The 16,387-nt window shown below is 36.4% G+C and overlaps 1 protein-coding gene across 1 annotated transcript in view; it reads left to right on the forward strand.

Annotated features, from left to right (window-relative positions):
* APOO (apolipoprotein O) overlaps window positions 1–16,387 on the forward strand; it is a gene marked incomplete at its 5' end in the record, with an annotated part of 30,110 nt that overhangs the window by 6,296 nt on the left and 7,427 nt on the right. Inside the window, 4 exons of the mRNA XM_010134966.1 lie at window positions 2,164–2,218; window positions 3,274–3,369; window positions 6,134–6,225; window positions 11,809–11,916. Of these exons, the coding sequence (XP_010133268.1) occupies window positions 2,164–2,218; window positions 3,274–3,369; window positions 6,134–6,225; window positions 11,809–11,916 (351 nt within the window). The remainder of the gene's footprint in view (window positions 1–2,163; window positions 2,219–3,273; window positions 3,370–6,133; window positions 6,226–11,808; window positions 11,917–16,387) is intronic.

A 16,387-nucleotide genomic window follows, 5' to 3' on the forward strand; every position in this document is an offset into this window, starting at 1 on the left:
TCAGTGATAAGGGTTGAGCTGGAAATTTTTTTTTTTTAGAGAGAGAATTAATAGATAGCAAAATAAAAGTTAATAGCTCTACAAGCATTTTTCCAAAATGCTGTGTTACTTAAAATTTTCCACAGTTTGGGTCATAATATTTACCCCCTCTTCACAAAACCAATAGTTCCTTTTTAGTAATTTGCTGAATTAAACCCCTGCTTTTTCACATTTTGCATCCCTCCAAAATAATTAAGATAAAATTAACTGAAGCTTATAATTGTTATTTGAAATAAACTTTAAGTGTAGAAATATCTAGGATTTGGTGCTGTCCTGTGACTGATGAAGACAGGAGAGTGATTAAATTTGCCTTTTCCAGCAATGTGTTTTGGAGCAGCAATACCGACTTGCCCTCACTGCAACTGTGATAAAACACAGCTTTGCAGAAGACAGATCAGTATTTGCTAACAAGAACGTTGAGGGAAGGAATGTGTCTCTCTGGAAGAGAGAAAATCCCAGGGCGCCAGTTGTGGCAAACCTAGCCCTCGAACCTTACCCCAAACCTTTCTTACATATTTTATTAGGTAGCATATTTACACTAAACAGTCATTAAATACAGAATTGGTCTTTGGAGCATAGAAGAAAACCAAGATCTTTTTAACAAAGCCTAAATTACTGAAATGAGATTGCAGAGTCATATGATGGCTTTCTTGCTGTTTCCTGACACGACAGATGTTGAGGTTTGCCTTTGAATCAAGGGCATCCTTGTCATCTGGTTGCCTCTTGGCAACTCTGCACTCTGGCTGTTGCGAATCCTCATCCTAATCTGCAAGCTGGCTTTCCGGTTCTCCGCAGAAAGCCCAGCTGTTCAGATTAGGGTGTCCTCTCCGTCTAGGAGTTCTGTGTTGTGGTACTAACCTTTGACAGTACTGAAACACGTTTTTCAGAAATACTCAGAGTTACTCAGTCTAGTGACCGGCAGGAGTACTGACTTCAGTTTTGAAGGAAAAGGGGGATTTTTGACAGTATAGTTAGAGCTTTGACCTCCCAAACACAGGTTCTGTTCGGTTGCCTGTGGTAACTGTAACTGGGAGTGAAACTTGAGACAAGGTTAGTTGCCCGGTTGGACTGACAGTGCTTTATGTCTCACTGGCTTATTGTCTTCCTATTTGCTGGGGTTTTTTTGTCTGGTGACCGTTTACGTAAGATGTGTTCTTCTGCTCACACACAACCAGCCATTTCCTGGCAGTGGTTTACTGACTCATTTTATGAAACGGGCACGTAAACTTTATGGATTTGGGGTCATCTTGCTTGCTTAACTGTAGTCAGAGATAGTTTTGGTTTTACACCACCCTCATCCCCTGCTATGTAAAAGAAAATAACATTTTAGGTGTGTCTCAGTTGTCTTTAAAGTTAAAGACGTAACCCAGGATAATGAGAATAAAATTGGTTATGTTCATATATCCATTTTACTTTTTCAAAGTTGCTTGCTAAACTGTCGTGGAAAGTCAGTTCAAAACACAGAGGTAGAAAAGAGCCTGTTATGGGTGAGCTGTGACAGAAGATCAGACTTAATCTCTGGAGTCTTTAGAGTGTGTTCTGTTTCATTGGCTTTTAATAAGTCCAGCATCCATTTAGAGTTACATTGTATGTCACGTGCTTACACTTGGTTTTTTTATGACAAGTTTTTTTTCAGTCACTCTTGCCAGTGAGGAAATTAAAGTTTTAAAGATTTTATCCCTCATCCTAAGCAAATGCATTCACTTCTGACAGGTAAAACTCAAGTAGTGTTGCGAGACCATTCTCTGCGTCAGCTTTGGGCATACATGTTTATGAATTTGTTCCCCGATTGATGGACGTACCTGAGATAATCCCAAGTTTCAGCTACCTGATCAGGACCTCAATGAAATATTGAAGTTTACTTCTGTGTTTTGAAGTATTATATTTCATCTGCATCTTAAAGACTACTTTGAGAAAAAGCTGTACATTATGTCAAATGTAATGTTGAGCAAGCACAGCCCTGTAAGCGAAGGGTGGAAGTGGAAATAAAAAGAAGTTATTTTAGTGACCCAACACTTTTTTCTGCCTTTTTCTTTTATCCCTTCATCAGGTCAGTTACAATCTGTAGTTAATATTTTACTAACTTGGTATATATTTACTGATTTTTTTTTTTCGTTTTTTTAGGACCTTTATACCAAGGCTATGCCGAAATTAGAAAAAGCTATTGAGCATGGTAAAGGTAAATTGGTTTAGTTCTTTAAGCTAGCAGTTTAAAATGCAAGAATGTACTATATCTTCTGTTAAAAGGGAATTATATTAAGCATCATCATATATATAAAATTTCTAATGCATTTATGCATCTATGCCTTTACTTTATTTGGACTGGATATCTCTTTAAGTTTCCTTTATAGGTGAGTATGACCCTACATTTCTAAACAGTTAACATCCGAGACCTGCCTATGTGTCAATCCATGTCACTAAAAATGACACTTATGCAGGGAAAGAAGGAAAAAAAGCTTTACAATTTGTTCCCAGCCAGTAGTATTCGCTTGACCCAGCCTGGTACCTGAAACTTCCTGTAATGTTTATTAGGTCCTGCAAGTATTAGGTCTATTTTTTTTTTTATTTTTTACTGTTTAGCCTTTTCATTTTGGTTTACTTCTTTGGATCTCCTAAGACTTTTTAATTAATCCAAAATAATTTGTATTTATTTTTTGTTTTGGAAGCATCCCTTCTTACTTAAGCTTGTCAGGACTGAGCATTTCAGAGCTCGTTTCAGATACTGCCCCTCTTCTCCTTGAGCTTAACAGCCTCTGTCTTTTGAACTCCATTGTATGGAAAATTTTTCATAGTTTTCCATTCAGACTCCATCTTGGAGTGAGCTTTGTTTCTGCTGTGTCTTTCCTTTGTTCTGTAATTTGTTTTTTGTACCGTGTTTTACTGGAACTGATTCTTGTAACATGTAAGAATCCATTTTGCAAAGGTTTTTATCACTAATTTGAAAAAGATACAATCAAGATGCAAAAGAGAAAACAAAACAGATGGCCCAAGAGCAAAGGCAAAAGCTTTTATGAAAATTGGTAAATACAATACGATGTTCAGTTTCACTCATGTGTCACTAGAGAAGATCTCAAAGGCTTTGAGTTTTATGCCAGCAAATTACAATGTGCATGGTAGTTAAATGTGTTTTGATAACTTTATGTTTTGTAACAATTGCCAGCGTGTATTGATGATTCCTTATCAAAAAAACACTTTCACATTACATTAAAGCACTTTGTTCTGACTTCTTTTCAGAGGGCTGTGAGTTTCTCCAAAACCCCCCTGCTGGATTTTATCCAAGGCTTGGTGTGATAGGTTTTGCCGGAATTGTTGGATTGTTTCTTGCTAGAGGTAGGTGTGAATCTTTTGAACTATTTATGTTGTGATTTGAGATCGATCAATAATTTATTTGTGGGTTTTTGTATGCTAACTTTTGTTTGTGACGCCTGAGATCTGACTTAACTCTTCAAGCATGTTTCTACTATGTTCCTCCAATTATGAAGAAACTGCATATAAAATATAAGAAATATAAAATATAATAACCACCAATTATTGCTTATGAATACTGTATTTGTTACTGGAACCTAGTCTTTGATCTTCTCCAGTTCTAGCTTATTATAGCAGAAGTAGGAAAGGTTGGGTTTTTTTTAAATCTAAAAATCTTTTTAATTACTCAAGTTCTCGATCACGTATATCACTGTAGAAAACTACAGAGGAATAAATCATGGTAAAATACAGAGGTTTCTGATCTATGATACACGTATAATTAGTTGTATATTCAAGTTCCTTCAAAGTGTTGTGTGTCCAGGCACAGAGCTGCTGCAGATAGTGAGCTCTGGGTCTACTATAAATACATGCACTTTTTGTGCTATAGAAAAGTGATACGGTTAATTTCATCACACTAGTTCAAGGAACTAATATGTTTACGCTTTCTTAGAAATAAATGTTAAGAAATGTTAATTGTGGAAAAAGTATTTTGTAGTTGTATTGAGATGTTCTTAATACAGTGAAATGAAGTAACACAAGAAGAAAACTTGAGGTAAAATTCTACAATTTAAATACTAGTGATGACTTGTTTTGAATAAAAATACACCTTTATGGGGCTTGTAGGTGTTGGAACAAACTGGAAGTGTGTGCTTGGCTGTGTAGAAATGGAAAGCATTCTGTGAATGTATGCATTCCACAAAATACTTAATTTTCCAGTGAAGGTGGTGAAAGCAGTACTTTTTTTGGTTTTCGCTAGCATATTTTTTCAAATTAAAATAAAATTCCTCTTCCAATTCCTACTTCTTGAGTTCTGGGATTATGAATGAGAACACTTCTAGCCTTTATGACTGTAGCAGAATGGGGGTGGGGAAAGGTTCAGTCTTTGGACTGGATCTGAAAGATTAGAGGGTCCTAAGTTTGATAATAATCCATCATCGTACAAATGTCTGATTTGTGAATCTTTTAGGATGGGAGCCATAATTTGTAAATTATAATGAAATAATAAGTTTTCCATACTGACTTATTTCCAGAAAGTATCCAAATTATGCAAGGAAGTGCCCCTTAATTTTAGTGCTAAGAAAGTTAGAACAAAATGTCCTCGTATTTGGTTTGGTTTTTTTTTCTAATCCCTTCCCACCTTGGTTTCACTGGAAAAATTGCCCTCTTGAAAGATATGAATAAAATCTTCCAGGTCTAACCATAACACTGGAAATTACAGCTGCTCGCTAAGTAGAAAGTAAGGTGTTCAGAGTTTAATCATCTGAATATTGTGCAATCATCCAGCTTGGTTTAAAATGCCATTGCAAATAATTTTTTCTAACCTTGTTGACTAGTACAGGAGTATTCCTAACATAAGCTCTAATGAGTAACTGCAGCAGCTGGCAGCCTGCTGGGAGGTGTTAATATCTTCAACTATTACATTGATTCCTAAAGTGATGTTGTAGGCACACTGGTAAGTTATGTTATCACTAAGGAAGATTTCCCCATTCGCAGAAATCACAACAAAAATGTGATTTTTCTGGTACAATGAAAATTGCCTTCTCTGTGCTGATAGCTAATTGGAACTAGGTTCCCGCTTCAAGACTAGTAACACCACCTTATGAATGTCTCTTGTTTACTGCTAAGTTTCTCGTCTCATCATGAGCATACGTTAGTGGAAAGACTAAACAATTCTAATACGCATTTCCACTGCAAAGTTCATTGTTCCTTTATGAGAAGCATCTGTGGCTTCACATACAGATCAGGCTGTTCTATGAGGAACAGAAGTACAGCATCCTGACTCCTGTATGTCTCTTCTCGGACTATTTTTCTCTGTACTGACTCCTTTGTTCCTTGACCTGCTCCCTCCTATGTTCCTTTCTGGCTGGATAAAGCGCAGCATGCCCTCTAACTGATTCGGTGATGCATGTTGTCACTGGCCTGTCAGGAGGCACGGTCTTGGCCAGCTTTGATGAAGAGTTTGAACTTCTCAGGCAGTTAAATTATTTTAGACTTGTATAATATAATAGAGAGTACAAATTGTTTAAAATGTTCAAAATTTAGTTGGGGACTGAGCAATAGGCATATAGGATAATTGTAAATACTTCAGTTTAAAAGTGCTTTGAAATGCCTTCCAAATTGCTACAGTGAATCAAGAAAATTATCCCAAAGACCGGTTGTGGAAGAACCAGTATTTGTGAGTCAAGGTAACTTACAAAGTTTGTGCTGAAACATCTCTTGTTCTGCTTGATATATCAAAAGAATGCTATCCTAACTTTTCTTTGCCTGAGTTTTTCCTTTCAGTTTAGAGAAGAGTATCAGTTGGTATAATTCTCTTAAATATCTCTTAACAGTGGCTTTTACTTCATTATTCAGTACGGAAATAAATTATGTATTACTACAGCAAATGTAGTTGTAAGGTAATTTTTCGCTATAGAAAGATAATAAAATTATTCTTTTAAAAACCTTAAAAGAAAATGACTGATCAGACAAATCATGTTTTTTAAGAAACAAGTAGGACTGAACAGAAAACATGCTAAACTGTATTTAATAAAATTGTTTTGATTATTATAAGAGGTTAGGGCTGTTCAGCTGTCTTGGTTAACATACACCCTAACAAAGTGTTGTTTGTTTGTTTGTTACGAAACAGGCTCAAAAGTAAAGAAGTTAGTGTATCCCACAGGTCTCATGGGTATCAGTGCCTCCATGTATTACCCTCAGCAAGCGGTTGCTGTTGCAAAGGTCAGTGATGGTACCTTTCTTTGGACAAGTGTCTTATATTTTGATTATTGCTTCCTACCTTCAAATTAAGTGGTAATCTGTTTTTTTGAAAGGCATGTCAGCGTGCTTGACACTTAACAAAATGATAGTTATTTTGTCAAAGAACATGTTGTCTAGGCTGAAAGACAGTCAGATATTCTGTTTCTTGTAGGGACTTTTTTCCTGACATCTGCAGTAGTCTCTTCAGTTTGAGGAACATAATTTCCTTTCTGAACCTCTAATCTCAAGAGATAATAAATTGACATAAATATGCTTAGTAAGTACAGTTTGCATGTTTACTTGCAATACTAAGGAAGCCTGAAATATCTTGAGAGCATATGAAAACAGGGTTTGAAAGGGAAAAAAAAAAAAAAAAAAAAAAAAAAAAAAAAAAAAAAAAAAACGTGGAGGAGATTCTACAGAGAAATCATGGGAGCAGCATGTTGAGATAAACATTGTTATTGACATTTTTTGCTTTTTTGTTGCATAGAGTTTTAAGAAAGATAGCATGCACATTCCGGAAAGGAGTAAGAATTCGGCTGCTTATTGGATGCCTTTCCTGTTTCTGCATTTCTTGTTTCAGGCACATAAGAAACACGTTGACTTACAGTGGTTTAAGTGAGTTTCCTGAAGACACCCAACAATTGCTTACAGCCCCAGCTGTCGTGTGTCTTGCTGTCCACACTTACTTGTGCTGGCAGATTCCTCAGTTATCCACCACATCCTTTTTCAAATCCAGCTTTTAACCACTCATAGTGCACATATTCTAGCATGTCAAAAATTCCTTATATTTCAGGCTTTGGTAAATTGGCTATCCAGTTGTTGGTGAATTGCGAATAACACTGAAATGTCAGGATGAAAATGTGGTATTCTCAAGAACATCTGATATTCTTTGAAAGCTGAAAGGTCATTGACTTAGGGAGAGTCAAAACCACTGTGTTTAAACTCTGCCAGCATGGTGATACCCAGCTCTTTGATGGAACCCTTTTTTAGTGTTTCCAGGATTCAGATGCTCTAAATGCAGATAGCTCTGTTGACTTATTCTCAGGGAGTGAAAATTATGCAAGTGGTGGGAAAAAAATTAATCGGAATTTAAGAAGCATAGGCATTTCTGTTGGAAACTGTGTATTGAAATTCTAGTTGCCTTGACTGAATGGTGTTCAAACTGATGTTACTGTTTTTAAAGAAGCTCAGTTCAGTTTTAACTACGCATTTGCTACTAACAGCTTCACAATACCTTGTTTATTTTATGAAAACTTTGAAGTGCATGATTAGCCTTTGGTTAAATCACAGTTCTTAGTTTGGCTGTAACAAAAAATCTGATATGAGACCATGAGCCTGAAACTTGATTGGAATAGGTTTAGTTTTGTTGACTTGGTCGGGACACCAGACATAGGAGTTTGGAAACTCCAGTGAACTGGTGTGATATCCCAGATAAAGTTTTGGCTCCTCTAATCTCTCTCATACTTTCCTTTTCTTAAAGAAGCAAAGTTTTAAGCATATCAGATCTTACTATCCATGATTTTTATGCTTTAATTTGAAATTGGAAGTACTTTTCTCTCTAGTAATTATTTTGAAATGTTTCATAGGCCTTTTGAAAGCTCTCTGTAAGCCTGGAAAGGGATGCCTGCAGTACAGAGCTCACTTGCCAAGTTAACAGAGCAGTATAGGAAATATTCTGGAACTTAATCATATTTATTTATTCTTTCTTCATATTATGGTTTTTTCTTCTTAATTTTTCTTCCACATTGAGTACTTTGTCACTGCTTTTTCATTTGCAGTGGTATAGTTCCCTTCATTTAGTTAGTTTTCAGATTTGACCGTACTTTAAAAGACTAAAAAAGTTTTGGGTGAGTTTTTTTGTTTTTTTTTTTTAATTCCCACCTTTATTAAGGACTCCATTGGAGAGTTGGAAATAAATGCAGCAAAACATATTTGCAGTTGAGGTACAACACTTCATGCATCCATCTGGAAGAAAACTTTAATTAAAATGTATGACTTGCTAAGTGAGGTTACAGCAACGGAGTTCGTAGTTGGTAATAGGTAGTTTTTAGATGCTGTTTGTCTAACTGGAAATGGAATAAACGCACAGACTAATTTTTTTTTTCCTTGCTTTAGTATTCATTCTAATGAATCACAAATTAGTAAGTGATTTATTTCCTCACTGCTAGTGTTACTTTAATTTGTGTAACTTTGAGCAAATGGTCAAGCTGTATATGTGGTGAGGGAATCAAATTCAATGCTAAAGTTTATTTTCTTCTGGTGGAACTTTAACCAGTGTTTTGGTACTGTTTTACTTTCCAGTTAATCATAATACATTAACAATATTTTGTGTTTACTAAGCTTTATCTTTTGCCTGGAAAAAACTTTCCATTGTGAAGTTACTTAAATCAGTCTCTTTATCATTAGAATTAATTTTTGTTCCTTGTTAGTAGAACTTCTCCAAATTCCTCAAGTAGTGTGTGTTATGCTTACCTTCCTCTTGAAAGAGAGAAAAGCTCCCTAATATGTAAGTTTATTTATTTGACAACAAACTAAATTATTTCTATATCTTTTCAACCTATACCTTGTCCAGTTCAGTCCGTAAGGTATAAACAGTTGTACTGGCACAACTGAGAGCAGGAGACAGTTCCAGGAACTCTGAGTTGGAGAGGACTTGAGGTCACTTGATCCACGTTTATTGCAGAATGAAATTCTTGCAAAATTGCACTACAGCTACTTCGTTAACAATGTAAATGTAGAAGAGCCATCAGATTCTCAGTTGAGTTTCTCAGCATGTCATGTAGATGAAGAATTGCTAACCATAATTCTGCTCGATAATCCTGACATATAGCATATGGTATAGTCGATATTATATGCTTAAGGCCCTGTGTGGAATTAAAATATGGGGGCTTGTTTACATGCACATTGGGCCTTAGAGACTGCTGATGCTACTGTGGTGGTGCCTAGTATGAGTGCTTGGAGCCCAAGGTCACTTTCAGAGCCACCTATTTCAGAGTCCCTGTTGAGAACCACTCAGTCTGACTTTTGGATTTGTTTGTACAGATTTTAGCTTACAAGCTTACAGTGCTGCACTGAACAGAGTTGGTATTTTAGCATGTTGTAATTTAACACAAACAAGCTGGAAATTGTTAGCTTCCAGAAATTAAAAGTTCCAGATAACTGAATGGAAAACTTTGTCTCTCTTTGAAAGGAGCTCTTTGTATGAATGTTTGAATGAACGCTTTGAACAATTGAATGAACTCCTAGCATTATTATTCTTCCTTTCACTTTTCCTGGTTGGGACTGCCACTCCCAGGACTAGTGGTGGCAACTGCAGTACCCACCTACTTCCTCTCCAACTGCTCCTTGAGAAAGAGGTATAAAGCACAAGCTTAACACATGACTCTAGTGTTGCGTTCGTGAAAGGATGCGTTGGGTGGTCAGAGTGATTTCTTGGCTATGTTCCTGTTGGCCCTGTAATTTGCAGTTTACAGTCTATCTAGAACTTATTTTTCAACCCATGAGAACTGTGAACGTGTGTGTGGGTCCCAGCTCTTGGGAGGTATGTAAGTGAAACATTGGTTGATTCTGGTAGACTAAACTATCTGGGTTGCTCTACCTTGTGATGTAGCTACTTTGCTCCAGCATTGTGAATGACCAGTTTCTCATTCGTGCAATTCACTATCCACTTGATTATATGACTTCTGTAATAAGAATATTTTAAAGTTTGTACTGTTACGTACAAGTTTTTGAGTATTTTAATGGATTATTTTTAAGCAGGAACAAGACATGGCTTATGCATAGTTGTTGTTTCTCATTTTGTGTTGATAGCTGTGTCCTCAGTAACATTGCAGACAAAAAACAACCCAACAACAACAACAAAAAAAACCCCTTCTGTTTGTTTGTTGTGGTTATTTTTCAGTCCAGGTAGGTTTGTGCTGCTTGCAAAACTGATCACATACTCTCTCCAGAGGAGCCATGGGCTCCTGTACTTCAACAAACTAGTTCTGAACTTGAGAATGAACACTCCTGATACTGAAAGATAACTGTGTATAACTGTAATGTCTGAATTAAGGGATTTTTGAGATTCAACACATTCATCCCTGGAACAGTTGTTATGCTTTTTTCTGATGACCTTTATTACCTTCAAATATAGAGAAAACTCAGTCCGTCGTAACAACTTGTTTAAAACCAAAGTACAACTGTAATTGTCAGTGTGGTGACAAATGTGCTTGCTCTTTGTATTTAAAATAGCCTACGTTTTGGATTTAGTTGTGAGTTCAAAATTTACTTGCTGATTCGGGTTTGTTTCCATTTAATTCTAATTATTAAATACTCTCTTCTGTAAGGTAGTAACATGATCTCCCCCCAGAATTACATCCCTTACCACTGTGGTATGTAAGTGATGTACTTAAATTTGTTCAGAAAAAGAGAAGTGGTTCTTCACACCACGAGTGCCCAGCAGTAGAACTCCTTGGCACAGAGTGTTGTGGATGCTGAAGATCTGCATGGGGCTGAAGGGAAAGTGCAGGAAGTCCACAGGAAGAAAATTCCTTGGGCATTCTTATGCACATAGAAATGGTCTCTGGCTCAGGAAATCTCTGAGCAACAGATTGTTGGAGACTGGAAGAAACTTAAATTTCATTCAGGAACTTTTTCAGAAGACTGTTTCAGAAACAGTATTTATGCTTTGCCTGTTCCCGTAGTTTTGGTTTTCCAGCTTTGCCTGCTGCAAAAGATAGGGTGATTTCTTCTTATTTCTTGATTTTTGTAAGGTTTTTTTAGTTTAATAGCTGCCTAATTGGGCAAATTGTCCATTTTTGCTGATGTTTATTTGTAAGAAAAGCAATAGTGGTGTGAAAGTGAGTACTGATCTGAGCCTAGAGCTGTAAAAAACCTGACATTGTTGAGTTTTAAAGGATGCTGTAAATATAACAGTTCCATGCTCTTTTATTAGATTTAGGGGGTTTTCCTGATATAAAAGTACCTGTTGGTGTAATATAGCAAACACTGTCTTTCCTAGCTGTCTTCTGTTTTGAGAGTTGACAGCTGGTTATTCATTACAGCCATCTATCAGCAAATGAGGTCTGTCTTCTAAAAAGTGAAGAAAAAGAAACAAGGGGGGAGGGCTTGCTCTCACTGTTCTGTCAAAGCAGTGAAAATGTAAAATATAAGTGAAAATGTAAAGTGAAAATATAAGTGAAAATGTAAAATAGTGACAAACTAGGTAAATTTTTTTTTTTTAAAGTGAGTATGGTCAAATTAAGAAATAATTTGAACATGAAATACTAAGAGAATAAGAATTGTTTCCAGTCACCATCATTTTACCCCTTTTTATAGAGATACATTTTCGGGTAGTCTTCAAACTGTTTTTTAAGAAGCTGGCTTTTCTTATTCCTCGTGTGTCACTTTTCAAGATGTTTAGTAATACTGTACACCGTGAGCTTGAACAGAAAGGTGTTGAAGATCTTGTGTTCTGAGACTTCTTCCGCTTAAAAAAGAGGCAAAGTAATATGTCTCAGATTATTTCATGCTTTTGTTACGTCTCTTGTTCATGCTTTTTTAACATCTTTTGTTTCCAAGGTTGCTGGTACACAGCTGTATGACTGGAGTCTTCAGGGATATATTGCTGTAGAATCTCTTTGGAAAGATAATCCCAAGAAGAAGAAATCTGGCGAAAAAAGTGATAAGGTAGGAAGTCTGAGGAACTTGATTTCTGAATTTACCACTGCATTTTCAGACAAAGGATATATGAACAGTAGTGTGGGTTTTTTCCTACTTTGGCTCAGCTTTTATTTCTGAAGACTAAGATTTCTTTCTATCTTTTTAAGTTATGGAAAAATAGGAAGCTTTTTTCAGGTTAAACTTTCAGAAATGCTGTTTGGAAATTTCCTTCAGTGTAGTCTACTAAGCGTTTAACAGGAAAGGTGGGAGTATTGTGATTGAAATCCTAGGGATAAGGCTCTTATAATCTTGATTATTTAAGAAAACAAACTTTTTAAGTAAATACATTTGACAAGCTCCATCTTAAAAATCTGAAATAACATTTTTTCATTACATAGCTTCTCTTTGAAAGAAGAATCTTGTTTCCAATTTATTCCCTTTTTGTGTTTTTTCCTTTGAATGTTCGTGAATGTTTGCTCTAGCATGGTAATGTCATTGCATGCTGCTCTATTAAATGTTACTATCTAGTCATAAAAACAGGAGTTAGTAGGGATATGCAGTTCTTAGGGATTTAGTAATAGATAAGTAGCTGAGTGATTTAATACTTAGAGCCCTATTTTAGGAAATTGTGGTTTAATCAGCTCTTATTCAGAAGACTGCCAAAAAAAAATTCCATTTCTTTTGATACAGATAACCAAGCTGATTTGTAGGAAATATATGTAAATGGTTCAACAAAGCAGAGTGTAAGGGACTAGAGAACTGTGAGACTTGATTAAATGCGTGCCAGGGAGAGTCTGTAAGGTTTATAGGGAATTTTTAACTGCTACTCAAAGAAATCAAAGTTCAGGTGTGTAACATAAAGCTTCTATGGTTTTAAATTAACTTCTAAACTCACTGCATCTTTAATTCCTGATTTCTAAGCAACTGTGCTTCATCTCTTGATACAAACTGCTGCCCTAGCTGCAGACTGCTTCCCATCTCTTTACTTCTCAAAATTAGCTCTTCCCATCTCAAAACTAACAGATTATTTGAAAACAGCTTTGAACCAGCATAAAGTCTTGATCTTTTACTGCGGGTCTCCTGACCGAGCCGTACCTCACAGCTGGTAACAATACATACTAAGCTGACAATGATGTGTAGCTTCTGGGTTGCTGTAAACCACAAGACGTATCTGACCAGAAAATAACATGTTCAACCCAGAGGCCTAGAGGTGTTTTGAAGAGTCAATGGTGCTTAGGCAATTGCGCTTGAATAGAGTGCAGGTGTGGGACTGAGTTACCAGGGTAGGTCTAGGTGTGGGACTGAGTTACCAGGGTAGGTCTAGGTGTGGGACTAGTTCCAAACAAGCTGGATTGGAGGATGCTCGGGTGTCTTGTCAGTTGCTGAGTCTTACAAGGGTGTGCATCCTGTGTTGGCCCTAGGGCTGCAATAAATGCACTTGTACAGCTCTTTGAATAAACAAGGGTTAGTTAATCCTGTGATACCTTTCCTAATGCTTAGGCTGTCAAAAAGTATCTCAAAAATAGGCAACATTAAAATATTTCAGGAAGATAAACTGACAGCATTAGTAAAAATTAGCTGAGCTTTGTATTTTACTGCGTCCCGGGCTTTCAAAAGGGAACATGTGGTTGCTATTGGGAGGCAAAAACTTCTAAAGCTTTCCTCAGCAGAAAAACAAACAACATGCAAAATTGCAGGGACCACTAAGTAAACAGACTTCTTTCTCTTCTTCCTTGCTGAATCTTTAATTTCCACTCCTTAGTTGTGAAATGCTGTTGAATGGTTTCTTCTTAAAGTTCATCTAATTGTTCAGATATTGTTAGTGTTCACTGTGGCCATTTGCCAGCTTGATCTATTAGGCAAGATACAAAAATCCTGTGAGTCAGTTGAAGAAGCAGTAAGTACTTGATGAGATTGCTTTCATTTCAGATGTTCAGTGATCTCTTGTAGCACTGGAGCATACAGCCTCGTTGTTTCTTTGTCCTCTGAAGTTGTTAAAGAGAGAGGGTGTTGTTTCCCTGGTGTCTGGAGAAGCTGAACAGCACTTCTAAAAAGTCACATGGTTTCAAAATCACTAGAATGTAGACCGGAAAATATTTCTAATGGAAGAAGTCTGCTCTGAAACTTCCTTTGGTCTGCGTTGGCAAAGCAGTATAAAATACATCGTTGAGAATTTGGTGTGTAGGGGTGGATTTGTTTTGGGTTTTGTGCTTTTTGGTTTAATTGTTTTTATTTTTTTTTAAGATAGCATTGTGATGTTCTATCAGGATGTGGTCAGTCACAGTTAATAATGAAAATCTCTACTTTTTTTATACATATAAACACTGTTATGTCCCTTACATGAGATGTGAGAGGTGATGTCTATCCTAGAAAAACATTTTCAGTCTGTCTGTAGTGTTCTGTAGTTATACTAGTGCAAAAAAGAACTTTTTGTTCATACAGATGATTAGATCCACCAAATCTGTTTTAGCAAAAAAAATTCTGTTTAAGTTGCATTTTTATTGGAGTTTTTACTGATATAGAAGTGTCATGGAAGAAAACAAATGCTTCTATCATCTACTAAAATTAGCAAAGCATTCTAGGATAGATTCTGAGACTTCTGTCTGAATTTAACAGCCTAGTATTAGGTTGGTTCTGTGCATTTCTCATTGTCTAGTAGACAGCTGGATTCCTTAACTAGTGAAGGAATTTATATTTTATAAATGTGATGAATTCTTGACTTGTTACAGCAGACGTAACCTGTTTCGTGAAACCATGCCAGAGCAAAAGATGTTATTTTTTGGTTTTGTGACATTCCATTCCCTCTAGCATTTTCTTGTTGCTACACGAAGGATTCTTGCAAATAGTCAAGCACTATATGGGTGGCTCTTCTTGGCTTGTGTTAATTTGTTATGTTGCTCATAATTTGTTTGCTAGTTACAGGTACCACAGCTGTGCATAACTTCATATTTGTGCAGCAATATGTCATTAAAATAGATGTGGTACATTAGTTTTCTGAAGGTTTTAGGAAACAAAATCTTGTGCCAAATTGAGGTCATATCAACTGAAATCTAAGTTCTGCCAAGAAAGATGAATTCCAGGACCTTCTGCTGTTACATTTCAAAACACGTGGTGGGAGCATCTCCGTACAGCAAGTTTGTCTGATAAGGTTTTGAATAACACCATTTACAGTGTCGCATTCTGGTATCCTGAAGCTGGCTTGTTGAAGGATCCAGCTCTTCAGGATGTCAGGATGAAAGCCCTCTGCTAAAACTACGCAAGTTCCGTAAGTAAAAATCAGTGTTCGCATTTATTTCCAGAAGGATGAAACATTTTCCTAATAAGGGACAGCACAAGTAGTTATTCAGCTTCTGTGTACTTTATCTTCATATAAAGCGGTCAACTTTTCTACTTCACCCCAGGTAGGAGGTGGTACAAGAAATGTAACCATCTTGTGGGGCCAGGGATATTTTAAGAGTTTTATATTCTGAAAATCTTTTGCTTATTTGCGTATCTGTACTCACAAGAAGTAATTCCATGAAAATCAGTGTAATTACTATTAACATTTATATTATCAGGTTTTAAATCTTCAGAGCAAGTGATAGTGAAATGTAAGATGAGTCCCTCCAACCTTGTTTATCTTAAACTTTATGTGCAGAAATTGTAGCAAATCATACCAACTTATGCCTTTTTGTATTTTTTTTAGAATGATATGTTTGAAACCCTTTTAAGTGGCCTTAGACAGCATCAAACTTTCATTACTGGGGTATTGCAATTACGAAGTCTAATACCCTGCATTGCCTTCAGCTAGTCTTTGTAAGCGGTCCCTGTGCTCTTCCCAGTAATGTCATAGTTCATGCAAGATCCTATTTATCTGCATTTCTTTTCTTCAATAATTTTTCTGCCTTCCAGTGCCTACAAAAGCGTTGAACTAGCTGAACTCTTAAGCCAGTGAATTGCAGATTTTTTTCTTCTTTTTTTTCTCCCCTCACAGTGATCTCTGTTTAATGCTCACTGAGACCATCAGCTTTAATACCTGCCCTTAGGTCAGAGGGATGGACGAACCATAGCAGCTTGGAGGATTTTGTGCAACAGCATAGACTTAAGGACGGTGGTTTTCTGTACAGAAGACTATACCTTCTTATAGAAAATTGCATGTAAACCAGTATTTCAGAGCCACAGTTCAATACGTACCACTTCTTGAGTTTCTAACAGTCAAGTCCTGTTTGTCAGTCAACTCATTTCATGTTTATTTTCAGGAAATGTAGCCTCTGGTTTGATAGTTCCGTCATTTGTACCGTTATATTGTGCTGTGGGTTTGTTAGCTCTCATACTATGATGACTTTATCTTCAAGTGATAAGGACATGTGTTATGGCACCAAGTCGCTGTTGGTTTTGTTCCAGCCAGTGAACTAATGTACGTAGAAACAGAGAAAAACATTTTTCTTCAGTTCTCACTTTATCTTGTCTTTCTACCACTTGGACTTTTGCAGTATTTTCAGCAATTCTAGATTCTCTC

The sequence above is a fragment of the Buceros rhinoceros genome, unplaced genomic scaffold, assembly GCF_000710305.1.
Source record: "Buceros rhinoceros silvestris isolate BGI_N320 unplaced genomic scaffold, ASM71030v1 scaffold8754, whole genome shotgun sequence".
NCBI lineage: Eukaryota > Metazoa > Chordata > Aves > Bucerotiformes > Bucerotidae > Buceros > Buceros rhinoceros.